Source organism: Papio anubis, chromosome 17 (assembly GCF_008728515.1).
Source record: "Papio anubis isolate 15944 chromosome 17, Panubis1.0, whole genome shotgun sequence".
Taxonomy (NCBI): domain Eukaryota; kingdom Metazoa; phylum Chordata; class Mammalia; order Primates; family Cercopithecidae; genus Papio; species Papio anubis.
In genome coordinates, this window is record NC_044992.1 from 46,862,787 (window position 1) to 46,890,172 (window position 27,386).

The 27,386-nt window shown below is 42.7% G+C and overlaps 1 protein-coding gene across 4 annotated transcripts in view; it reads right to left on the minus strand.

Annotated features, from left to right (window-relative positions):
* Positions 1-5,036: 5,036 nt before the first annotated feature.
* The window catches only part of IKZF3 (IKAROS family zinc finger 3), a 98,852-nt gene continuing 76,502 nt past the window's right edge, over positions 5,037-27,386 (minus strand). For 3 of the 4 annotated variants that reach the window (XM_009190514.4, XM_021928308.2, XM_003912943.5), the window contains 2 exons: positions 18,277-18,393; positions 5,037-7,110 (listed from right to left, as the gene is read on the minus strand). In XM_009190514.4, the coding sequence (XP_009188778.2) occupies positions 6,407-7,110; positions 18,277-18,393 (821 nt within the window). In that variant the 3' untranslated portion in view covers positions 5,037-6,406. Of the gene's footprint in view, positions 7,111-18,276; positions 18,394-18,510; positions 19,915-27,386 lie in introns of those variants that run through there. The other variant, XM_009190515.4, reaches the window with a different exon arrangement.

A 27,386-nucleotide genomic window follows, 5' to 3' on the forward strand; every position in this document is an offset into this window, starting at 1 on the left:
ATTGTCCTCCTTTATTGGCACTTATATCTCAAATCATTCTCCTTGTCTGAACTCTGGATATAGAGGCTTTTTGAACATACTTTCTGTGTGAACACAAAAATAGCTTCCAATTCTCTAAAAGATGAGGTATCGCTATATATCGCTTTTTTTTCTTCTGTTCCTGATGCTAACTTTTAGGACAAAGTTTCACCACTCCTTTTTCTTTTCTTGAGCTCACAAGTCCCAAAGCTGAGTCTTTGAGTCCTCAGATAGCCAAGCTCTTTCACAAATCTTGAGTGTCCCAGAGTTTCCAAACCTCTGCTAGAGTCCAACATACCTCCTCTCAGTGGGGTACACTTTAAAGTGAGGGCTTAAAAGAAACATTTCCATTGTGGTCTTATCACTTGGGATTATATGTAACAGTACTGCTTTTTTTTTTTTTTTTTTTTTTTTGAGATGGAGTCTCACTCTGTTGTCCAGGCTGGAGTGCAATGGTGCAATCTCGTCTCACTGCAACCTGTGCCTCCCAGGTTCAAGCAATTCTCCTGCCTCAGCCTCCCGAGTAGCTGGGATTACAGGTGTGCACCACCACACCCAGCTAATTTTTGTATTTTTTTTCCGAGATGGAGTCTCGCTCTGTCACCCAGGCTGGAGTGCAATGGCACAATCTCGGCTCACCACAACCTCTGCCTCCCGGGTTCAAGTGATTCTCCTGCCTCAGCCTCCTAAGTAGCTAGGATTACAGGCATGCACCACCACGCCTGGCTAATTTTGTATTTTTTAGTAGAGACGGGGTTTCTCCATGTTGGTCAGGCTGGTCTCGAACTCCCAAACTCAGGTGATCCGCCTGCTTTGGCCTCCCAAAGTGCTGGGATTACAGGCGTGAGCCACCGCACCCGGCCCTCCTTAAAACATTCTAAACCTCACATTCAGTAAGGGTTGGGGAGATGGGGGTGGGGCAGGAAATAGGAGAATACTAGTGATACAGATGCTACCTGGAAAAACTTTATGTTCTATCTGTTTCCCACAAAACAAAGCCAAAAAGAAAAACTTTATGTGGATATGAGATTTGATAGTAACACAGTGTTTCAATTGAGCAAGGTTTTGTGTTTTTAAACATTTCTGTTTGCCAAAGAAATCTCAGGTTGTGGCTGGGCGCAGTGGCTCTTGCCTGTAATCCCAGTACTTTGGGAGGCTAAGGTGGGCAGATTGCTTGAGCCCAGGATTTTGAGACTAGCCTGGGCAGTATGGCGAAAGCCATCTCTGCAAAAAAAAACAAAAAAAACCCAAAAAAACACAAAAAAATTAGCTGTGCATGGTGGTGTGCCTATAGTCCCAGCTACTTGGGAGGCTGAGGTGGGAGGATTGTTTGAGCCTAGGAGGTCAAAATCTGAGACCATTTTATATCTGGACCATTTTGAGTATGGGCCTAACAAAATGTTAAGCACTGCATTTAAAAGGTGAGAAATTTGGTCACTGACAAAGTCAGAAGCTGTGTCAGGAACAGCTCAGAATGGGTCACAAAGCATAAGATTAGCTGGCTAGGCTGGGCGCGGGGGCTCCCGCCTGTAATCCCAGCACTGTGGGAGGCCGAGACGGGTGGATCACAAGGTCAGGAGATCGAGACCATCTGGCTAACATGGTGAAACCCCGTCTCTACTAAATATACAAAAAAATTAGCCGGGCGCGGTGGCGGGCGCCTGTAGTCCCAGCTACTCGGGAGGCTGAGGCAGGAGAATGGCGTGAACCCGGGAGGCGGAGCTTGCAGTGAGCCGAGATCGCGCCACTGCACTCCAGCCTAGATGACAGAGCGAGACTCCGTCTCAAAAAAAAAAAAAAAAAGATTAGCTGGCTTATCTGTGCCAGGGCGAATGTCTTTTTGGGAGAATAACTTGAGGAAACTAAAGACTGATGAGTTCATTTTCTTTTTTTTTTTTTTTTTTTTCTGGTGGTCGTGGTGGGGACTCACGGGAGAGACATTTCTATTTAGTTGTCTCTCCGTAGGAAGTACCGATGCAACACTTCAGGTAGTGGCAGAAAACATTTGGAGAGCTGGGCACTGTTTGTGCATGCCTGTAATCCCAGCTACTTGGGAGGCTGAGGCAGGAGGATTGCTTGAGCACAGGAGTTTGAGTCTGGCCTAGGCAACATAGTGAGACCCTGGTCCTCTAAGAATATATATATACACAAAATATAAAAATAGATTTAAAAACTCTTGGAGCACTGGTTCTGTTTCTTTTCCACCGTCAGCCCGGTTCTGTCACGTTGGCTGCAAGGAAAGTTTGCATGGGTTTTTGTTTGTTTGTTTGTTTTTGTTTTAGACAGAGTTTCACTCTTGTTGCCCAGGCTGGAGTGCAGTGGTGCCATCTTGACTCACTGCAACCTCCACCTCCCCAGTTCAAGCGATTCTCCTGCCTCAACCTCCCGAGTAGCTAGGATTACAGGCATGCGCCACCACACCTGGCTAATTTTGTATTTTTAGTAGAGATGGGGTTTCTCCATGTTGGTCAGGCTGGTCTCGAACTCTCAACCTCAGGTGATCTGCCTGCCTCAGCCTCCCAAAGTGCTGGGATTAACAGGCATGAGCCACCACGCCTGGCCCTTTGCATGGGTTTGGTTGTTCCTCAGACCATGGCCTCCTGGGTGTATGGTGGAAGGCCTGCCTGATAAGAGGCTGGTGGGAAATGAAGGAGAGGGGCCTACAAGGCTTGTGTTCAGCGGGAGTCTGCATGAGAAAGTACAGGTACTGCCTGAAGCTGGTCCAGGGCTTCAGTGCCCAGCAGTGGCAGATGCAATTCCTGACTCTGCCCTTCTGCTAAGATTCTCCTTCACCCTCACTCCCCCAGCCCCGGCAAGGGGTTGGTTAATTAGTACAGCATAAGGGGTATGTACAGAAGGAAGCGTTTATCTGTGTGATGATAACCACTGCATATCTGGTTCAACTTCAAGGCTTAAGGATGCAGAGTTTCCACACATAGATTTTTTTCTGGAATTGATGGGCCCCAATCTAGGCTCAGAATGCCACAAAGAAAATGCCTTTGTGAGTGGTCACCTTACTCAGAAAACTAACCTCAGAAGAACAAAAATCATGCAGCAAATTAATTAGTCACAGGAAAAAGGAGGATCATATCTATAAAGAGAGTCCCCAGGCTGGTGGAATGGGCCTCGGTTTCACAATCTTGAGATGCAAAAGGTGGTCTCAGGCTGGGCACGATGGCTCACGCCTGTAATCCCAGCACTTTGGGAGGCCGAGGCGAGCAGATCACCTGAGGTCAGGAGTTCGAGACTGGCCTGGCCAACATGGTGAAACTCCGTCTCTACTAAAAATACAAAAATTAGCCGGACGTGGTGGTGGGCACCTGTAATCCTAGCTACTTGGGATGCTGAGGCAGGAGAATTGCTTGAACCTGGGAGGCAGAGGTTGCAGTGAGCCGAGATGGTGTCACTGCACTCCAGCCTGGATAAGAGCGAGACTCTGTCTCAAAACAAAACAAAAAAAGTTGGTCTCCTCTGCAAAGACTTGAACAGTAATCTAGTGGAAAAGCTTCCTTTCCCTTGTTTTCTCTTCTACTAATCCCTGCTTCCAAATTCTCTTTCTCTTGTCTCTTGAAGAACCAACACGACGTGTGATATTTCAAGAACATAATGAGCAACTTCTCTTTCACAAAGGGAATAAGCAATCTGGCATAGCTTGGAGTCTAGTATTACGGAAATACGGTGATATACTGAAGACTACACACCAAAATACATCCATTCCTTTAGCTGAAGTCTCAAACATGTTGGGACTGTTGCCATGGAATTTCATAAAACCTTTTTTCCTGAGACAGACGCCATGCCACAAAGAAGGATAAGCCATTTGTGCAGTCTGAGGTGGAACATTTTAATTACTGGCAGCACATAGATGAGTTGAGTTGGAGCCGAATGCATAAGCCCTTTAGAAATAAAACGCTAATCTACCAGGAATTTGGGATTCTTGGCTCTGGTAGAAATGTTCACAAAGCTGACTCTTAATTTGTAAATAGGCTCCATGAAGTTGTCCCTGGAAGCAGAATTTATTTTCCCTAACATAATTTCTTAAAAGGAAAAAAAAAAAAAAAAAAAAGGCTTTGGCAAACAGCTGCATGTGCCAATTTGTGTGTACGCTTTGGGGCAAGATCAAAATACCTTTCTGTTTTTTGTTCCTCTCCACCACCTTCTTCACATTCACAACTCAGTAGTTAAAGGAAAAACTTAACACACCATTTTCATACCAAAGGAATGTGAAACGTGTATTCATATAAATACTCCTCTGCTTAATATCCATACATTAGGAGGTTTAAAAAATAACTTGTGGTTACTGCATAATCACATCAGAATTAAAGCTAGAAGGGACCTAAGAGAACGTTTAAGTCCAATTCCTATTTTATGGATGAAGAAACTGAGGTTTTTTTTGTCTCTGTTTGTTTTGTTTTGTTTTGTTTTGTTTGAGACATGGTCTCACTGTGTCGCCCAGGCTGGAGTGCAGTTGTGCGATCTCTGCTCACCACAACCTCCGCCTCCCAGGCTCAAGCGATTCTCCTGCGTCAGCCTCCCGAGTAGCTGGGATTACAGGCATGTGCCATTACTGCCCAGCTAATTTTTGTATTTTTAGTAGAGGCAGGGTTTCACCACGTGGGCCAGGCTGCTCTCGAACTCCTGACCTCAAATGATGCGCCTGCCTCAGTCTCCCAAAGTGTTGGGATTACAGGTGTGAGCCACCGAGCCCAGCCAGAAACTGAGTTTTAAGAGTTAAATGAGGATGGGTGTGGTGGTTCACACCTCTAATCCCAGCACTTTAGGAGGCTGAGGTGGGCTGATTGCTTGAGCCCAGGAGTTCAAGACCAGCATGGGCAACATAGTGAGATCGTGTCTCTACAAAAAGAACAACATTTAGCCAGACATGGTGGTGTGCACCTGTTTTCCCAGTACTCAGGAGGCTGAGGTGGGAGGATCACCTGAGCCTGGGGAGGTTGAGGCTGCAGTGAGCCATGATTGCACCACTGCACTCCAGCCTGGGTAACAGAGTGAGATCCTGTCTCAAAAAAAAAAAAAAAAAAAAAAAGTTAAATGATTTACTCAAAGTCACATAGCTAATTAGCAAACAGATTTTGTGACCTCCTATTCCAATGCTAATTTTACAATGATAACAGCACTCCTCCTGATAGTATGTACACATTATGAGTGACAAGGATGACTTATACATCTGCAGAACCGTGATCAGACTTTCAGGAATTTTCATGGAATACAGCAATTCCATTATAAATGGGAAAAAAAGGGCCGAAGCCTGTCTGATCAAGGAGATGATTATGGAGTTCATGGAGAATTGGTGATGCCAATAGAGGTATACCTCCTCACCCCATCTCGGAGCTCAGCTCCAATCTAAACACACGTGGCATCTATCTCCAATTCCTCTCCTGTGGGGAGGGGGAGGCTAAGCCATACTTTTTGGATTTTGTGTGTGTGTGTGTGTGGAAAAAAATCATTGGCAAATTTGTTTTGGGTCTGCATCACCAATTCTCCACGAACTCTTTGAAGAAGTTTTAGGTAGCTGTTTTTTGGTTGTTTGTTTTCTGTTGGTGCTGCCAAACCATTTCCCCCTTTATAACCTTGCTCTGCCAACCTTGACCAAAGGAAAGCGATGTCATCATCCACAGTGGACAAATTTCTGGAGTTTCGGTGATGGTCTATATTTAAAACCATCAGTTCTTCTGGCATAGATTTTCTCCTATAGACAATTGGTTTGGCCCAAAGCAGCTCAGCTTTTCACTGGATATGGGAGGGTAAAGGATAGAAGCAGAAGTGCCATCAGATGACATTTTAAAACAATGTTGTGATAGGAAATGGATCTGATGCTTGGAGAATGGGGTCTTCAGTTACTCCTAACAGATACTTATTTTATGGCTGTTCTTTTACTTACTCTTAGACTGTCATTTAGATTAGGGAGATTAGATCATAACCCTTCAGCCTGTGAAGTGCAGAAGGGTGAAGCTTCCCAGCAAGGTCAGCTGGTCAGCTCTTCCTCTTTGTGGATTTGCACGTATGACCGAAAGGCTTTTCCACATATGGTTGATATATCTCAGAAAGAAGTCTCATGTAGCACATCTCCAGGACCACTCATTCCATTGCTGTAGAAGATAATGATTACCAAATACCTTTTTGGCTTTTAAATTCCATAAAATTCAAGTCCTTGATGGGAAAACAAAGGTTTCACAAAAGTAATAATATGCTAGATCTGCAAATAATTTCTGAAGGAAGACAGTGTTTCTCTGGCTACCCGTGTGAACACAGCTAAAAATGGTATGAAAACAAGTTTGGAACTGAGTATGTTTTGAGAGCAATCTGTTAGGCGAGGTCATTGGTTTTTAGAAACGATGCTGAATACTTAGGGGCAATCCCTGAGACCAGATAATCACTTCAGCAGGGCTCTGTGTTCTCCTCTGGCTATGTGAGACGAGAACTCATACCGATCATGGCTTCGATATCCACACATATTACACTCGAAAGGGTCACGGAAGCCGTGGCAGCCCATGTGAATTGTGAACATCACATAGTCCAGGAAGAGGACGCGGCAGTGGTCACACCGATACACATCCATCACCTCCCCTTCCTTGTTGATCACTTTGATGGAGTCTCTTGGGCAGACGGGCGGGGGCTTGAGGAGTTCGTAAGAGCGGGGAACCTCCTTCAGAAGTGGCATCCCATTGCGGGCCCTAGGCAGGACCATGTGATTTTGCTGATATATGTGATTCTGGCGTTCTTCATGGTTGCTGTCAGTGTCCGTAGAGTCGTGGCCACTATTGTTGGGAGAGAGGCCTCTCTCAGAAGGCACGCTCTTCTCTGGAAGGTGGATGCTTTTCTTTTCCAGCTCCTGAGGGGCACCGTTTGGCATCTCAGCCCGGGTGAGGGCTATGGGATACATGCTGCTGATAACTGGAACCATCTCCGAGGTGGGAGCGGGCGGTGTCTGGACCAAGGGGCGCAGGGCTTCAGCGCCGAGATAGCTGATGGCATTATTGATGGCTTGGTCCATCATGCGGGTCTGTATGAGCTCACTCTCTTTCTCATACATGTAACTCGAATTATAGTTGACATCAAAGCAGTGGCGCTTCTCACCTGGAACAAGTGACAGAAAGGGTTACAAAGGGAACACTGTCAAGGCAGAGAGTTTGTAAATATTTTCTAGAGACCTCAGCAAGGGAGAAAAGTTAAGCTGCCTGCTGCTCAAGAAGACCAAGTCTGGCAGAATGGTTTCCCATTGTGCTCTCAGGGGACACTGGTTGGCAGCAACGTGTTTGGATGGTTAAAATAAAGCCAGCAGGCAGAAGGGAGGGGCAGAGATGTGGTTCAGTGAAGGCCACATGGTAAGGTATGCCCACTCTGCATGTCAGAGGGGAGCCCTCAAGAAAGGAGGGAAAGAAGCAGGACGCTAGGATGGGGCTAGAGGGACAAGGGAGCTACCAGCCCATGGGAGCCTGGGGCTTCTGCTATAGTTCACGATCTCTTAAGACACAGTCAACTCCCAACTCTTATTTTGCTTTTGCTTGTTATTTTCTGCCAGGAATATTAGGTAGCCAGGGGGACGGAAGTGCTGCAAAGAGTGGGGACACTCGGTTCCTCACCTCGGCAGCTTTTTAAATAGCTACAGAGATAGAGAAAATAGCTCCCCAGACTCCAGCTGGCTACTCCCCAAACTCACCAGTCCTGGCTGACTGAGACTGAAGTGAAAGAGCTTCAAATGTAGAAAGTTTGAGAAAAGTTTTCTTGAGAAGAGATCATGGTCTTTGTCCCTTTCCTAAAGTGTGTTTCTCTTCCTTTGCTTGGCAAGTATATCTCTGATACACATGTGATCATTAGGGTCTATCTCACACTTAACTGAAAAAATATACTTGTGGTCACCCTCTCCTATTTCTCATGTCAAACTGCTGAGAAGTTTTGAAAACAGAGTTTAGCCACCTTTGGGGTGTGTGGGTGTTGTGTGTTAGAAAACAGAGGCTCTCTGGTCACAGGGAAGGCAGGGATGGGGGCTGCAGTGAGGGCAGATGTGCTCAGTGGTAAGTGGTGGGGAGAGGGGACAGAAAGCAAGGAAGGAGAGCCGAGTGCTGGAGGTGAGGCTGAGGTCACTGTTGAGCCTCTCCATTCTGTTAGCTTGGATTCTGGAGAGATTTGCTAAACCATATCCTTCTGTAATGTTTCCTAGGCATGTTGAGATTCCAAAATGTGTCACTGCCATATGGTAAAGGATTCAGCAATGAAAATAAAGACGAAGAAGAATAAAAAAAGAAGAAAAAAAAAAAAAACAGGAGAAAACAAAAGGATTGGAAGAACCAGTTCCTATTCTTGAGGTATCTCTAACCTAGTGGATAAAAGATAAGACCTATACATATGGGACTGGAGAAAAAATATAAGTTAAAAGTTGGCCGGGTGCGGTGGCTCAAGCCTGTAATCCTAGTACTTTGGGAGGCCGGGGAGGGAGGATGACTTGAGCCCAGGAGTTTGAGACCAGCCCGGGCAACATGGAGAAACCCCGTCTCTACAAAAAAGTACAAAAATTAGCCAAGCACCTGTAGTCCCAGCTACTCAGGAGGCTGAGGTGGGAGGATCACCTGAGCCTGGGAGGTGGAGGTTGCAATGAGCCGAGATCATGCCACTGCTCTCCAGCCTGGGTGGCAGGGTGAGATCTTATCTCAAAAAAAAAAAAAAAAAAGTTGTAAAAGGACTGCTTTGCTCTATGGAGGTCTTTTTATTCTAAATGTTCACATTTGAGGCATTTAGGCAGGGAAGTAACGTGTTCTGTAAAAAGAATAATAAGGTAACATACAGGCACAGGCAAGACAATTTGGTATAAATTGTATTTAGGCATTAAGGGAATGCAGAAACTTCAGAAGTACTTGGGGAAGGGAAAACATTCTTGGAAAATCTAAATTTTGAGAAGGGTCTTGATGAACTGGAAGAATTTAGATTTTCAGAGAAGGGGGAGAGGACATCCTAGTTGAGGGGGAGTGCGGGAATGAAGGCAGAGAGGTGGGACTACACAGGACGTGCAGTAAGCGAGTCTGGCTGAAACGCGATCAAGAAGTATGAAGTACAGTATTTCTCAGGCTTCGCTCTTCCTTCACATTCTGCAATATCCACACACCAGGGCAGTGTGGTGGTTGAGAGAACAAACTCTGCTGTCAGACGGGCTGGGTTTGATGCTGGCTCCATTGGTCACCAGTTGTGTGACCCTGGGCAAATCACTTAACCTGTCTGTGTTCCGTGTCCTCATGTAAAGTGAAGATAATCGTATGTACCTCACAGGGTCACTGGAAAGCACTTAGAACAGGGTCTGCCACATGGAAAACACTTGGTAAATGCCTGGGTTTTTTTCTTTGTTTGATTTGGCTCACATTTTCTTTCTTTTTTTTTTTCTAAAATAAATGTGGTTTTTAAGGAAACTTTATATCACTAACATAAACGGAAAACCAGAATCACTTTCCACAAGTAGAAGATAACTATGAAAAATGAAGACAATGAAAGACAGCATTTCATTAAATTTTGATCGGATACTACTGTGAGTACTTGGAGACTAAGATCCCTTCCCCCTTTGTTAGAAACAGAGATTACCAAGTGTGAGATTAGTGTTAAAGACAACTGGCATCAAATTAAGTCTAAATTTTTCTCCTTAGTATACTGTGAGACTGAAAGACAACTGGAAAGAAAATAATTGTCCTGCTGTGTGGACCCAGGTTTTAAGCGCCCCGTGTGCCTGCTGGCAATTTGCATCCTACATTTGGGGAAACACTGAAAATGGGGAAACACTGAAAAAAGATAACGCACGGTAAGACCGAATGGTGGGCATTCTGAATGGCCCACTGCAGGGTGTGAATCTGAACAAAAAGCCAAGGCTACCTGCCCTTGAGAAAGGCAGGCTGTGGTTAACGTAACAGCAATGTGTAAGACGGACCAGAACAGTGAGAAATTGGAGCCAAAAGAACCAGCTAAAAGATCTACTCCCATGAGATGAATTTGTCTTTGCATCCCCGAAAGCAGCTGACCTTAAGGCCAACCTGATAGTTTCCAGATAAATACCTGAGAGCAAAAAAAATTATGCAAAGAAAAACACCCTGTCTTGGAAACTCAATGAGAAGCAACAGCAGAGTAGACCTTGGCCAAAGCAATCAATGGTTTTTATTTTCAGTTTCCAGATTGGATATATCTTTGGTCAAGGCCATCTGGAAGACTGAGAACATGAAAGCCAGCTAAGGTCACAGACATTCCTTCCCTAGAATGTGACACAGAAATGATGAACTTCGGTTTCTTGGCCTTTTTAAGGTTATTGGTTATTTTCCAGTGTGGCCGTCTCTATTCAACTCCCTAAATACCAGGGGTCCTTGAGAAACTTCTTCTCTTTTCACCTAACAGGCTCCAGAAGGTTTCTGGGTGGGGTAGGCCCATCGCAAACTCTGATTTTATCCTTTCTCCCAAGGGTTTGCTTTATTTAACGAGGCCTGCAATTTCATAATCTATACCACCTGCAGCATATGTCCGAAAACAGCTGAGTGCTAAAATTGTAAAAGGCAAAACATTAAGAGGAAAATAAACCCCTGGATGAGTGGAAATACGTGACTAAATTCTGTAGTTAACACAGACCATTGTTCATTGTTAAGGAGACGGGGCAGCCTCAGATGTTCACGTGCATGCAACTTGCAATCATCAGATCCCCTCGTCTCCGAGTTACGGTAACTTGAGCAGTGCAGATGATTATCAGTCACCTGTAGACACGATGACTCAATGTGTATGAAACTCAGAAAGGGTAAACTACAGTAATTGAAAAGCCAACAGCTCACGTTTCTTTAGTAACACACTCATAAAAAAGGTTAGTCAAACCACAAAAGTGTAACTGCTTCCAAACCTGCACAGAGCATCTGGTCCAGCTTCTAGTCAAAATCACACCACGCCTTTGAATGATTCATGATACCAGCTTCAGGCTGAATTAGAGGTCTTCTTCCAACAAAAATACACACGGCAACAGCAAGTCCTAAGTTTAGAAACTAAGGTTGCCTGGGTGGGCCATTCCCTACCTGTGGTTCCTTTTAAAGGTGTCAGTCTCTCATATCTTGGCTTTATTAACTCTAAACTAAGAAACCACCTGACCGGAACTGATGCAATGTGGTGAGGACATATGGTTGTTGGCTTCTAAGTGCCAACTTGGAAGTACAGAATCACAGGCTAGAGCTAAAGGGGCCCTTAACTGAACAAGTGGATTCAGAACGCTGTCTGCAGGGTTGAGGGGGAAGACCCATCACCCTAATATGTTTACTTCCGGTCTTTATATTTCACAGTACCTTGCACTATGCCTTATATACAATAATCCCAATAATGATAAGTACTACTTATTGAGCCCTTGCTGTATCTACCTTGCCATCCTAGATACTTTGCATACTGTCTCATTTTACCAGCCTGTTAGGGGTTGATACCTTTTTTTTTTTTTTGAGACAGGGTCTTGCTCTGTCACCCAGGCTGGAGTGCAATGGTGCAATCTCGACTCACTGCAACCTCTGTCTCCCGGGTTCAAGTGATTCTCCTGCCTCAGCCTCCCAAGTAGCTGCGACTACAGGCATGTGCCTGGCTAATTTTTGTATGATACCTTTTAAGGTATGAATTATCATCGCTTAGATGAAGAACATAAGCACAAACAGGTTGATTCACTTTCCAAGATTGCTCAGTTGGTGAACAGAGAACCAGGATGTAATCCAAGAGCCCACATATCCCAGTATATGTTTGAGTGTTAACTGCTGTTAACATGGCTGCTACCTTGCCCGTGGCTGCACAGCCCCACCACCAGCAGTGACTTTAAGTTTTCTGCTGCAACGGTTCCCATAGCAGAGAGAAAGAGGGCTTAGTGGCAGCAACTGCTTTTTTCCACATGAACCAGCACATGCATTCAAGAAGTATGTGCTGCGCAGAGTTGTTATGATGTCTATAAGGTGTTTAACAGTGCCAGGCATGTGTGAGCACTCTATTCTCATTATTTGCTTAGCACCATGTTGGGTGATTTGAGGAATACAACAAAATTGCAATCCAACAGAGGAGATGCAGCATTTACACCATTTCATGACAAATCAGTATCCTTAATGCTACGTGCTAGAACAAAACATAGAGTAGCCAAGAGAGTGGAAAGAGAAAACTGAACTACTTCTCAAATATGCCACACTTAATATGGGGCAAAGATTCATCTATTCTTTAAAGTCTCCTTGAAATCAGAGGTGGTGGTAGTGACGGTGGTGGAGACGGTCATATCTATAAGAAGAAGCAGACTAGTAAACTTTCCTGGAGTGCAGAGGGAGGATGGAGCAGAGAGAGAACACAGGAGTATGGGAATGTGGACAATGTGTGCTTTTTTTTTTTTTTTTTTTTTTGAGACAGGGTCTCACTCTGTTGCCCAGGTGGGATTGCAGTGGCGTGATCACAGCTCACTGCAGCCTCAACCTCCTGAGCTCAAGCAATACTCCCACCTCAGCCCACCAAGTAGCTGGGACCACAGGCCCATGCCACCATGCCTGGCTAATTTTTTGATTTTTTTTTTTTTTTTTTTTGTTGCAGAGACAGAGTTTCACTATGTTACTTGGGCTGGTCTCAAACTCCTGAGCTCAAGTGATGCTCCCGCCTTAGTCTCCTAAAGTGCTGGGATTACAGCCACTGTGCCTGGCCTACAATGTGTATTTTAAGGGCAGACATGAGGGAGGGCATTCAGACAGGAGTGAGATATTACACAGAAGAGGGAGGAGGAGTTCACTGTGGCTGAAGCAAAGGACTGGTTGACTGAAATGATAAAATTAGAAGAGGTAAGTTGGAGACGGATTGTGGAGGGCTCAGAAGGCCTGACTGAATGGTTTGGATTTGATTCCATTGGCAGCCATTGAAAGGTTTTTTGAAGAGGTGGGCAAAATGATCGAACCTTTAGAAAAATAACAGAAATCCAGTATTTATAGTCACCATGATGCGGTAAGGTGAAAGATTCAGGCTTTAAGTCTTAAAGTTCTTCAGGTCACTTAAATGTGTTTGCTGCTGCGTCATATAATTTCCCACTAGTGTTCTCCCTCACTCTTACTATCAGCACACATCCAAAAGCAAATGAACAAAAAAGGCAGGAAAATGGAATATCCAATCATCATCATGGCTCTGATCTCAACCTAAGTGAAACTAACACTTCTTGCAGGAGGTGGAAAACAGAGGGGAGCCAGAGAACAAGAAGAAACAGGAAGGAGGAAAGAACAGAGAGAGCTGTGGGGGTGGCGCTGGGGAAAGCTGATCTGGAGACCACATTTGGTCGCTGCAGAAGTCTTTGTCCTCTGTGAGACACTGGGAAGTGCTGTGTGGATGTCATCTGTTCTCATGGAGTCACCAGGGAAGACTGTTCTTTTCTAAAGAGGATCACCCTTGAGGGAGAACAATGGCCCTTCTTCAAGGGGTTTTTTCTATCAATTTTTTTTTTGTTTTTGAAACAGAGTCTTGCTCTGTTGCCCAGGCTGATGCGATCTTAGCTTACTGCAACTTCTGCCTCCTGGGTTCAAGCGATTCTTGTGCCTCAGCTTCCCAAACAGCTGGGATTATAGGCACCTACCACCACACCTGGCTAATTTATGTATTTTTAGTAGAGACAGGGTTTCACCATATTGGCCAGGCTGGTCTTGAACTCCTGACCTCAAGTGATCCACCTGCTTTGGCCTCCCAAAGTGGGGAATTACAGGTGTAAGCCACTGCACCTGGCCTCTCCCACCAACTTTCAATGACCAGACTCCTCGCTGTCCAAAGCCCCCTACATGACATGCACTGCTCTTGGTCACCTCCTGGGGAAGGAAGGGCCTGGACTGCAGTGCCTTATAGGCCTAGGTCTGGCGCTACTCTGTCACCTGCAGCTGTGTCACTCCACCTCTCTGATCCTCCTTCCTTCCATGGAAGAGCCTCACTGGTGGTTCCTAATATCCCTAAAATACTATGACATTGTAAAGCTTACAGGATTATGGACATCAGGCCTTTGGGAAGGGGTTGGAAAAATACTTTTTTTTCTCTTAGAAACAGGTATTAAAACTGCTTCCTGTTGCTGTTAACCAAAGCAGGCAATTTCTCATTAGTTACTTCACAGGGAGATCCGATGGTTTGTTGAAGTGTCAAAACCTCATTAACATGTTTACCACAGGTGAGTGAGATCTTTTTTTCATGTTTTCGATATGAAAACTTCCTTTAATAAAGTAATACATAAAACTTTTAAAATAAGGAGATGCTATGGTAACCACTTTGGTCTGAATAACATCTGTTTTTTTGGGAAAGAATAAAAATCAGGAGAAATATGCAGAAATGTAGTCATTTTTCTTCTCCATCCAAGAGAGAAATCCATTTTGAGCCAAGTATTTGAGGATGGCCTAGTTTGAAGTGTAGTCAAACAAGTTTATAACAGGAGAACAAGATTCAGAGAAAGGAAATCCCCTAAAGGACAGTATGTGCAAAGGAATGTCTTCTTGTCCTTTGAAAACAACAACTTAAACAGAATTATTCTGACAGTGTAAAGATGGTGATTCCCGATGGATGTGTGTCCACTTTTTTTTCCCATTTGAAACAAAGCCATACAAAATTTCTTGGAGAATTAGAAAAAAAAATTATTTTTCTCTGACTTGAGAGCATGTTTGTGTCTCAAAATACATTTAGACTTGATCCAATCTGTCCCTCTTCCCCAGTTCATCTCTAATGGATGCAAAGTGTTCTCTACTGGTAATTATCTCCAGCCTGCCTGAGATAGAAGCGGGCTGACCTGATGGTCTAATTTCACCTTTACCCTCACAGTTCAAGAGGTCAGGGAAGTCAAGGCTGGTCTGAGTGCTGTGCAACTGTCAGCAAGGATTAAAGGGAATGACTCATTCTTCCTTCACACCTTACCCATTGCCATTACTCTGGCAGCTGAATCTTCAAAAAACAGTGCCTTGGAGAGGAAATATAGGAGAAAGGAGAGAAGAGGAGGAGAGGAGGAGAGTAGGGAAGAGGAGGGGAGGGAAGGAGAGGGAAGAGGACAGGAGAGGAGAGGTGAGGCGAGGCAAGGGGAGATGGAGAGAAAACAGTAGCCCCATGTTTTACATCACTTCATCTAATACACTGCACAGTGTCACAGATAATGTTCATTTTTCCCTCCGCTGACATTACTATTTTCTATCACAAAGGTTTATTCAGTTAAATAATTTAAGGGGTTTCTTTTATTTTTATTTTTAAAAAACCTTTCAAACAAAAGTTTAGGATACAAGTTAATGCAAGAAGATTAGAACAGTGCCCAAGAACAAGAATACCATATATACGATAGGAACTCTTAACCTTCTGTATGATGAATGAATGGACGAAAGAGTGAATGAACAAGTAGTACTGCCCTAAGTAAAACAGATGAATGTCGGGCTAATGCAACTGTGTTTTAGATTCTCAGATTTATACCATCTTCCTAAAAAAAAAACAAAAAAAGACCCTAAAAACCTAGGATATGGTGTATAGCATATACACCATATCTGTATCGCCTTGAGAAAAAGGTTATCTGAAGTTACACACATGGGCTTTCTAAACACACAGTGGTATCAATAGTTGCTGCCTTTTATTTCCTTTCTAATTAATCTCACAGACTTGTACATGGGAGTAACCTTCCTGGTCACTTCATCACCTATTCAGTCTCCTCATTTCACAGATGAGTAAAGAGAGCCCCAGAAAGGTTACGTGATTTGTCTAAACACACAGTTAAGAAATGACAGAGCTAGGATCAGAACCTGGGTCTTTTAGCTTCTAATCCAGTACTCTTCTTATTGCACTACACCACAATTTACAAAAAAAAAAAAAAAAAAAAAATCCCCCGGTTATTCTGGGCCCTGAAGCCCCGAAGTTGCTACTTCAGCTCAATCAAGAGCTAACTCTCCTAGGTTTCTGACTCCAGCACAGAGAGAATGCGATGGTTCAGAAGATGAGAGAAATCAGCACCTACAAGATCAGCATCTCTCACAAGTCTGGAAGTGGTGAAGTGAAAATCCTCTGGGTTGCAATAGTAGCAAACAAACGAAACAGATCCCCGAGGCAGCAGGAAAAATGGCATGAATTTGCACATAGGAAGCATGCTGTATTTTTGAACCCATGAAATACCAAAGCAACTTGGATTATGTTAAGTAGGGCTTTAGTTAAACTATAGGTTTGGGGCAACTGTAAATATTAGGGACTGTCTCTCAAACTTAGTTCTCTTAGACCAAAATGCATTGACCACAACTGGATTGAAATTAAGTCGTGGCCAGGAGCGGTGACTCATGCCTGTAATCCCAGCACTTTGGGAGGTGGAGGTGGGCGGATCACCTGAGGTCTGGAGTTCAAGACCAGCCTGAACAACATGGAGAAACCCCGTCTCTACTAAAAATACAAAATTAGCTGGGCATGGTGGTGCATGCCTGTAATCCCAGCTACTTGGGAGGCTGAGGCAGGAAAATCACTTGAACTCAGGAGGCAGAGGTTGCCGTGAGCCAAGATTGTGCCATTGTACTCTAGCCTGGGCGACAAGAGTGAAACTCTGTCACAACAACAACAACAACAACAACAAAAAGAAATTAAGTCGCTTTACATTTTTTTCTTGCCCTGCTCTCCCTGTGATGTCCCTCCTCATGTTGGCTTCAGTCATTTCTAGAGTCAAAACTTACTCCAGACCAGCCTGGGTAACATAAAGAGACTCCATCTCCACAAAAAGTTTAAAAATTAGCTGAGCCTGGTGGTGCGTGCCCATAGTTCCAGCTACTTGGGAGGCTGGGGTGGGAGGATTTCTTGAGCCCAGGGGTTCGAGGCTATGATTGCACCACTGTACACCAGCCTAGGCCGAAGAGTGAGACCCCATCTCAAAACAAACAAACAAAACCCACAACTTTCTCCAAATTAAAATACACTCAGAATAATGAGGCAAGCTTTTTTTGTACTCCAGTCAGAACCTCTTCACATAAGTAAAGCCCAAAAGATACATGGGCAATGTTTTAGATAATGTCTTAAACTCACCATTTGTTTACTGTGCCTAAACTCTAAATGGAAGTCACTACATGCTCCCCTGACATCTTTCACCAAGGGGAGGGAGGACAGCAAGGAGGAGGGGATCTCCCTCAACTGAAATACACCAACTTTACTCTGACACAATTTATTCTTAAAGTGACTAAAAGTGCACAAAAACCTTTCAGCTAGTCAAAATAAAATAAATAGGCAGAAATACCAAATTAAGTAATTTTGAAATATATGTGTTCTTTCAATATACCTCTATAATTCACATAGAATGTTTGCTTGTAAAAACATTATCTATACCAGAATCAAATTTAGTCAGATTAGGCAGGCAACTTATTATCTGTAAGAGCTACTGAGAAGAATAAATACAAAAGGACTGAAATAAAAAATCAACAGCTACAAGCAGCTTTGGAAAAAGAGACTGAGACAGGTTTCTAAAATATTACTGATGTTGAGGGAGGTCTATTTTCATGTGATAACTATTTTTGTTCAATATCACCAACTTTCAATTTATAGCAAAACGGATATATTCAATTTCAGTCGTCTACTTCACAAATACAAATCTATTTTAAATATCATGGTCACATTTATGTAAACATCTGGGAGAGTTCAGCAAAATATCTCTGCCATTTGGAGGTCCTAACACTTCATGAACATAATTATTTCGTAGCCATCTCATCCTGCTGTATTTTTTGACAATGTGAAAACCAATGGCATAAAAATTAACTCCAGTAAGACAAATGATTAAATCAAACCTTGTTATATAAATCTATGTTTGCCCAACCACTTTCCCTGAAAGCCAATTCTCAATCAAATTCAAGAAAATATGGCAATATGTTTTAGAGCATGAAAAAAGTTTGAGCATGCTAACGAACCAACTTGTAAAATATAATTACAAAAGATTACAAAAATGCTATCTTGAACATCTTACTGGTATAAATTACATAAACTCTCTCATGCAACATATGTCATTCAGAGTAAAGAGGAAGGAACAGGATTTTGAACATCACGCCCATTTAGGAAATTATATATCAAATCCTCCGGTCTTCTGTCATGATGATGCTTTAGTTAATATCTTTTATTCCATTTTCTAGAGCTATCAAAATGAACCACGAAGAATAAAAGTACGCAATGAAAAACTAATTATTTTAACAGAGGTTAAGTTAGGAAGGGACTTGTGTAGCAAGCATCCTATGTTATTTCATTCAAACTATCTGCTAACAGCAGCAGGAAAAAGGTTTGTATTCTTACCAATGAATTTCTGAGGCATTGAGCTTTTTCGTTTTGCCACATTGCTTGCTAATCTGTCCAGTACGAGGGCTCTTTCACTTCCCATCTCTGCTTTGATGTGTCTTGCCTCCGCACTTGCTGGTTTGGAAAAATATAAAAAGAAGAGAGAAAAGAACACATTGGTACATGGGGGGAAAAGGAAATAAACTGGAAGGAGAAGTGTCCGAAGTTGGATGCACACTCTACTGTTGTTACCTGTTATAACTGCTCAGATTCTTGCCTGGGGTACCTGCTGTGGTCAGTGAAGCCGACACCAGGGCACATTCAAATCTTGCAGTCTTATGCCGAGATGGGAAAGCTCGACCCATCCCCAACCAGTACCTTCATTAGCAAGAGGAAGTATTAAATAAACAGCCTGGACGTGGTTGGTTGCAAAAAGATAGATAGATGGAGATCTTCTAACCCCCGATCAGCCTTCTTTCTGATTCTGAGTAACTGCGTGTGACACCTGCAGACTGATATAATTCTTCTTAACAACTTTGAAAAAAAAAAAGCATGGTGCCCCAGATTTACTGCTCTGTTTATGTTAACAGCACTTTTGAAAACAGATACACTCACACAGATAGCAAGACATCTACTCAGTGATTTGTGTATTGAAATTCTGAGTGGTTTCTTTCTTTTTCTTTTTCTTTTTTTTTTTTTTCAGCACGCTTCTCTCAGTTCCTATCTTTCATATTCTGTTTCTCTGTGCTCTGTATTATCTGTTTCATATGCTCTTCCCATTTGAAAATAGTCTCAGTTAAAATTTCCCTAAGCAACACTTCTGCCTTGAAATTAAAGAACAATTTGTATAACGCATCTCTATTGAATTTCTAATACAAATGTGAATAAAAACTGCCTATGGGCTGGGCGCGGTGGCTCATGCCTGTAATCCCAGCACTTTGGGAGGCGGAGGTGGGTGGATCACCTGAGGTCGGAGTTCGAGACCAGCCTCACCAACCTGGAGAAACCCTGTCTCTACTAAAAATACAAAATTAGCCTGGCATGGTGGTGCATGCCTGTAATCCCAGCTACTTGGGAGGCTGAGGCAGGAGAATGGCTTGAATCTGGGAGGCGGAGGTTGCAGTGAGCCGAGATGGCACCATTGCACTCCAGCCTGGGCAACAAGGGCGAAACTCCGTCTCAAAAAACAAAGAAACAAACGAACGAAACACAAAAAATCCTGCCTATGAATATGGGCTAATTGCCCATCCACAAATAGACCTGTGAGTGGTGAACCAAACATATTGTGATGGTTCTCAGACCTGGCTGCACATTAGAATCACCTGAATAGCATGTAAGAAATACCTATGCCCAGGCCCCCCTTCAGATCAATTACATCGGGATTTCTGGTACAGGGGCCTAGGCAAGAATATTTTAAAGCTCCCCAGGTGATTTTAAAATGCAGCCAGAAGTGAGAACTACTAGAAGAAGAGTATATAAATAGTGGCAATATCTAATAGACTAAAATAGTAAACTGTAATCAATATAATTTACCTCAATTCAGCAGGCAGTGCCCAAATTTATGTCTAAAGTTCAAAGAGGGCTGGGCGCAGTGGCTCACACCTGTAATCCCAGCACATTGGGAGGCCGAGGCAGGCAGATCACCTGAGGTCGGGAGTTCGTGACCAGCCTGACCAACATGGAGAAACCCCATCTCTACCAAAAATACAAATAATTAGCCGGGTGTGGTGACGAATGCCTGTAATCCCAGTTCTCAGGAGGCTGAGGCAGGAGAATTGCTTGAACCCAGGAGGCGGAGGTTGCAGTGAGCTGAGATTGCACCATTGCACTCCAGCCTCGGCAACAAGAGCAAAACTCTATCTCCAAAAAATAAATAAATAAATAAAATAAAGTTCAAAGAGATACCAGCTGCTCTAAATACGAGGCTTGACATTTTAACACATGATGCTAGCCTGAGCCAGGATCAGCAAACTTTTTCTATAAAGGGCCAGACAGTAAATTTCAAAAATTTGTCAGACACATATAGGCTCTATGTTATATTCTTTGTTTTTGTTTTGTTTTTCTGTTCCACAGCCTTTTAAAAACATAAAAACCCCTGTACACAAACAGGTCACTGGCTGCCTTTGCCTAGAGTGCCACAGTTTGCCCACACCTGCCCTGGGCAAACATATTGTGATGCTGTAAACATTTGTCTCTGTTTTCTCAAAAACACCTCAGGAGATCCAAACTAGAATGAATTATCCATACATTTTTATTATGTCTAAGGAAGAATAAATTGAAATTAGTTTAAGGGATTAGAGTAAAAAGCAAGTAGTGGCTGGCACAGTGGCTCACCCCTGTAATCCCAGTGCTTTGGGAGACTGAGGCAGGAGGATTGCTTGAGGCCAGGAGTCGAGACCAGCCTGGGCAATATAGCAAGATCCTGTTTCTACAAAAAGTAATTTTAAAAAATTACCCTGGCATGTTGGCATGCACCTGTAGTCCTAGCTACTTGGGAGACTGAGGTGGGAGGGTTCCTTGAGCCCAGGGGTTTGAGGTTACAGTGAACCATTAAAGGTAACTGCAAAGACCGCAATTACTTTTGCACCAACCTAATAGTGCCACTGCACTCCAGCCTGAGTGACAGAGTGAGACTCTGTCTAAAAAGAGAACAAGCCCCAAAGTATTAAATATTTCTAGTTTTATTAGTGGCATTAAAAAACTATATGTTAGTCATTATACAATACATTATAAAGCTCAGTTTTCATTAGTTAATTTATTTACTTGTTTTTGAAACAGGGTCTCAACTCTGTCACCCAGGGTGGAGTGCAGTGGCAAGATCACAGCTCACTGCAGGCTAAACCTCCTGGGCTCAAGTAATCCTTCTACCTCAGCTTCCAAAATAGCTGCAACTACAGTCTAAAGCCACCATGCCTGGCTAATTAAAAAAAAAAATTATTAGTCTCAATATATTGCTCAGGCTGGTCTTCCGACTGTTGGCCTTGGGCAGTCCTCCCACTTCAGCCTCCCAAAGTGTTGGGATTACAGGCGTGAGCCACTGCACCCAGCCAAAGCTCAGCATTTTTTTTTTTTTCCGGAATAAAATAAAATCTGCCTCTGCCAGGTGTGATGGCACTAGCCCATAGTCCCAGCTACTCAGGAAGCTGAGGTGAGAGCATGGCTTAAGCCTAGAAGTTCAAGTTCAGCTTGGGCAACACAGTGAGATCCCATCTCTTAAAAAGAAAAAGAAATCCAGCTTCAAATAATGAGAAAGAGAAGAGGACGATAATAGTGTGATAATAATGACAATATTTACTAGACAGTGAGTTTCTTGTCAAAAATAATTCTAGGCTCTAAAGAAATAAATCATAGCCTTCAGTGAAGCTATTAACAACTGTTTGTGTAAATGAAAACAGTAAGGGTCAGAATAGGGGGCCTGAGTGGCTTTCGGGCTAGTGCGAAAGTACTCAATTGACTCCGGCTGACCAGCAGTTGTAAATAACGGGCACTTCAGCCACAAGACACTGCTATTGAGTGAAGTGGGTCAAATTCTGTCCAGCACAGGGATAGGTTTAAATGACCAAACAGGAAATTATTTATATATATTATTTCCTTTCACACAAAACCACCACCAGATGTGGCACTACCCAGAGCCCCAAGAGTAGAGAGATGAAAGACAAAGCTTGGAATTTGCAGTAAGTTCCTGGGGCTGTTAGAAGGAGACTTTTTTCTTAGAATCAGGGGAGAGGTAGCTAAGTTTGTGCTTTGACTAGGAACATTCATCCTGGTTCCAGCAATTTTGAGAAGGTTAAATCTAAGTAAGCCTCCCCTCAACCCTGCAGTTATCAACAAAAAGATTTATAGTGAAAAAAGAATGAAAAACAGTATTCTGGGAATGTTTACCTTTTATGCCCATTTTACCATTGTTCTTATTACTGTCTTGTGGTCCCTCCTCTCACTGCCAAATCATTACCCGGGAATTACCCCAAGCATGGTGCTACCCATCTAGTTTTCCCATTTGTTTCCCAACAGTTGCTGTCTACATTTTACTGAAGTCAATGTCAATTACAACAAACAGCCTTCTGAGGACACGTAATCAACATCCTCTATTTGAGAGGATGCTGAAGTGTGGACACATTGACCTAAATAACTGTAATTAGGGCAGGTCACTAAATGGCAGACTTTTGAGATAACATCACCTTTTATTCCTCGTTACCCACCAAACTGGTCTTGAGAGTCATTTCCAGATAAACATTACTCTGTAAATCAGTGACCAAATGCCTGACATTTAAAAACATAAAATTCTGCAGCGTTCATGGATGGGCATATTTGAGGCATGGGTGGAGACTTTCCCATTTCTACAACTCCGATGAGATTGAAAGAAATCCTCTGAAATGAATCTAGAGGACTCCTGTTCACCCACACCCTCTTTCTGGGTCATTCACTCGACATATTAACTACAAGAGCTCCACCTTCATTGTACATATGAACACACTCTAGTGATTCTGTTGATCTTCACTGAATTAACCTTGTTTTCTAGTTGATAAGTTAGGCAAAGGCTAGTTCTCAATTGAAGATGGCATTCTCATTTTCTTTCCTAAACTGTTAGTCTTTTGCCTCACACTCGTTGAAGAGCTGATGTACGATACTATAAAATGAGCGCCCTTTGAAACACAGAGAGCCAGGTGCCATGGCTTGCGCCTGTAATCCAGCACTTTGGGAGGCCGAGGCAGGGGGATTGCTTGAGCCCAGGGAGCTATGATCTTGCCACTGCATTCCAGTGTGAGGAACAGAGTGAGCCCTGTCTCTAAACAACAACAACAATAACAACAACACACACACACACATCACACATACACAAAGAAATGCTTTGTAACTGGACAAGCTCTTTGGGATTACTGAGTGGTTTAGGCAGTGCACTGAAAATAAAACAAAAGAGGACTATTAGCTTTTGGTCCTTTTCTCCAACTTTAGGACCCAACTGTCTATTTATACAAACAGTCTAGACTTCTTATCTTGCTACATCATGTCTCAGAAATGTAAGTGGAGGGAAACCAGTTTGGCAAGATAGTAAGGGAACAAGATAATGGGTTTAAATGACGAAATAGGAAATCCGTCCTGGGTGGTGTTTGGCGGTTTAATGCTGCAAGGGGTGGGTGTGGGGAATATGGAATGGTGGCAAGAAACAATTTGCACATTTGGTTCACGAGTGAGAACAGAATGAGTAAGACTGTCATTGTGGATCAAATTCCCTTCACATCGCTTGCCTACTAAATAGTAGATATACTAATTTTCATTAGAAAAGTTATTTTAAAGACGTGCTGAAAAAATAATAAAATGTAGTACAAAGTCACAATTACAGAATAAGTTACTACCTTTATTCCCTGTATAAGTCTTAATATTTGGTTTTAGTTAACCGTTTCCATGATACAATTTCTATCTGAAAGTCATTGGAGGTTTAACTGTGTAATTGTGCTGTGCTTTTGTTTTTGTTCAAAATCCTTCATTAGATCTTGAAGCGTTAAGTGGAGCTTAAACAAGAGGTATTGCTTCCTGTCTCTTCTATGGTGTGGTCAGTCAGTAGCTAAAGGAGAGTGAAACAAAGTGGTGTTATTACGCAATAGGAATTGTCTAACAAGAGATTGGTATCAAAGACAGAGGCAGGTTCTAACAAAAAAGTTTCATAAAACTGTTGCCTTTTTGAACAAGTAAAATGAATACTACCTGTGAGATAGTATTTTTTATTTTTTATTTTTTGAGATGGAGTCTCGCTCTGTTGCCTAGGCTGGAGTGCAGTGGCATGATCTCGGTTCACCACAACCTCTGCCTCCCGGGTTCAAGCAATTCTCCTGCCTCAGCCTCCCAAGTAGCTGGGACTACAGGCACATGCCACCATGCTCGGCTAATTTTTGTACAGACGGAGTTTCACTATTTTGGCCAGGCTGGTCTCGAACTCCTGACCTCGAGATCCGCCCGCCTCAGCATCCCAAAGTGCTGGGATTACAGGTGTGAGCCACCGTGCCCAGCCAGTATTGATTTTTAAAAAGAATAGATTTGGCCAAGTGCGGTAATCCCAACAATTTGGGAGGCCAAGGTGGCGGATCACCTGAGGTCAGGAGTTCGAGACTAGCCTGGCCAACATGGTGAAACCCCCGTCTCTACTAAAAACACAAAAATTAGCTGGATGTGGTGGCGGGTGCCTGTAATCCCAGCTGCTCGGTAGGCTGAGGTAGAAGAATTGCTTGAACCCAGAAGGCGGAGGTTGCAGTGAGCCGAGATCGTGCCACTGCACCCCAGCCTCGGTGACAAAGCGAGACTCTCTCTCAAAAAAAAAAAAAAGAAAAAAGAAAAAAAAGAATAGGTTGGGAAAGCAAACTTAAAATTTTTTTTTTTTTTTTTTTTTAAACGGAGTCTCGCTCTGTGGCCCAGGCTGGAGTGCAGTGGCGCAATCTCGGCTCACTGCAAACTCTGCCTCCCGGGTTCACGCCATTCTCCTGCCTCAGCCTCCCGAGTAGCTGAGACTACAGGCGCCCGCCACCACGCCTGGCTAATTTTTTTTATATGTTGAGTAGAGATAGGGTTTCACCGTGTTAGCCAGGATGGTCTCCATCTCTTGACCTCGTGATCCACCCGCCTCGGCCTCCCAAAGTGCTGGGAAGCAAACTTAAAAATTTTTAAACATTTTCTTTGGTCTGCTAAGTTGGTAAAAATATAAGGTTATTCTGAAGCCCTCATGCTTGTATTAGCTTGAAGAGCTATTGAAGATGAAAGGTCTGGAGTCCTAGATTCATAAATAGATGTGATTATTCAATTACTTAAAAATATTACTATTGCTAGAACTCATTGTTACACAAAAATATTTCCTGCTCCAAGTGTTCATAATTTGTGTGAAATGAGGCTAAATGAATCTCTATACCAGCTGTTAGTCTCTTTCTGAAATAATAATCAAGCTAATGAGAAAATGCAATCCATGGTCTTCTGTATTTTTCCTTCTTTTCATATATACTCCATTAAGACAGAATTGGAATATTTTGATGGTGTCACTTGTGATGCCTGGTGTAGAAACTTGGACTAAATATCACTTGTGACTTTTTTTTTTAAATTTTGATTTTAAATTTTTTTTTTTTTTTTTTTGAGACAGAGTCTTGCTCTGTTGCCAGGCTGGAGTACAGTGGCACGATCTCAGCTCACTGCAACCTCCACCCCCTGAATTCAAGCGATTCTCCTGCCTCAGCCTCCTGAGTAGCTAGGACTACAGGTGAGCACCACCACACCCAGCTAATTTTTGTATTTTTAGTGGAGACAGGGTTTCACCACATTGGCCAGGCTGGTCTCCATCTCTTGACCTTGTGATCTGCCCACCTCGGCCTCTCAAAGTGTTAGGATTACAGGAGTGAGCCACCGTGCCCAGCCAGGATGGTAAATCCCTAAAGTGTAGGGGCTTAACCTTAACTCATCTTTACAAACAGCTTTGATACGGAGCCTGGCATATAGAGAACTCAAGTGCTATCTGGATAAAAGAAATGATTAGCAAGGCCAGAAGTCCTGTTGCCCAATACCTGCATTTTTTTGCAGGCAGGTCTTCACTCCAAGGCCTTTTTATTCATCTGCTTGCTTCCAGAAAGTCCTGCTTCCCCTTGAGGGCAGGTTTGTCCACAGGCTTGGCTCCCACACCAGGCTGCACTTCAATTTACAATAAGCACTTGAAGAATGAGTGCTGCAGGCACAACAGCAACGAAGCATCATCTCTTTATAAGTGAGGGATGAGGCATAAGATGTGCTATACTGCTCAGGCCCAGAATGGAACCCCATGTCCACAATGGACTCCCAATTCTAAGAAGGAAACAGAAATGGAAACCATACATGCAAGGGTGCAAAATAGTTAAAGAACTGGCTTATGTTGGATTAAATATTCTGTAAATTTTGGCCTCAGGAAAAATTATAGGAACTATTTGAAATATAAAAGAATAATGTATGAACTGAGATGCAGCAACTTGAGTAAGCTGTGAATTTACACATTTATAACCTGAAACCACCATTACAACATATTTGTTTGAAAAAAAAATCAAAACTTGCTGACTTAGTTAACCCTTTATCTTTTTTTGCTGAGACTTAAAGTATGGTGCACATATCCACCAAACCACCCTATGAAATGCAAATTAACTCAACCTCTGTATTTCAGCATTTCCTGAATCACCTAATATCACTGAGAATAGCTAAAATATTACTTTTGATACTTTTCCTTATTTGGAATTCCTAAAAAAGATTGTGAGAATGGGAAGTAAGGTGGTGACCTTACTTCAAAATCAATAATTTTGAACTTACTGTTTATAGAGTGTAGTTTTCTGATTTTCCCCCCTCCTTCCAGGAGAATCAGGACACACATATATGCATATATGTGTGTGTCTATTAGTATGTGTGTTACTATATTTCTTTTGCAAACCAGATAATATATAACCTTTAAGAAATATAGCTAATCAAGCCAAAAAGTGGAAAAGGTGTAAAAGACCCAAATGTCCATTAGCTGATGAATGGATAAATGGAAAGTGCCAAATCCAAACAATGGAATATTATCCAGCCATAAAAAGGAATGAAGTACTGATAAATGCCTCAGCATATATAAATGCCTCAAAAATATTATGCTAAGTAAAAGAAGCCGACACAAAAGGCCACATATTGTATGATTCCATTTATGTGAAATGTCCAGAACAGGCAAATCCATAGAGACAGAAAGTAGATTGGTGACTGCCAGGAGCTAGAGGGAGGGGGAATACGGAGTGACTGCTAATGGGCACAGCACTGCTTTTGCGGATGGTGATAATGTTCTGAAATTAGATAGTGGTGATGGTTGTACAACTTTGTGAATATACTAAAATTATTGAAATGTGCACTTTAAAAAGGTAAATTTTATAGTATGTGAGTTATATCTCAAATTTTTGAAAATTAAAAAATATGACTAATCACAAAAACAACTAAAGTTCTGGTGAATTTTAAGTAGGTCACTGAATTTTGGGTGAGTCTCAGTCTTGTCATCTCTAAAATGAAGAATTAGGGTCAGATGCTCTCTTTCATTCTAGCTTTAAATATTAGTGATTCTACTTGGAATATGATAGATTTTCATAGCTTGGGAATCTCTTACAGTAGGAGCT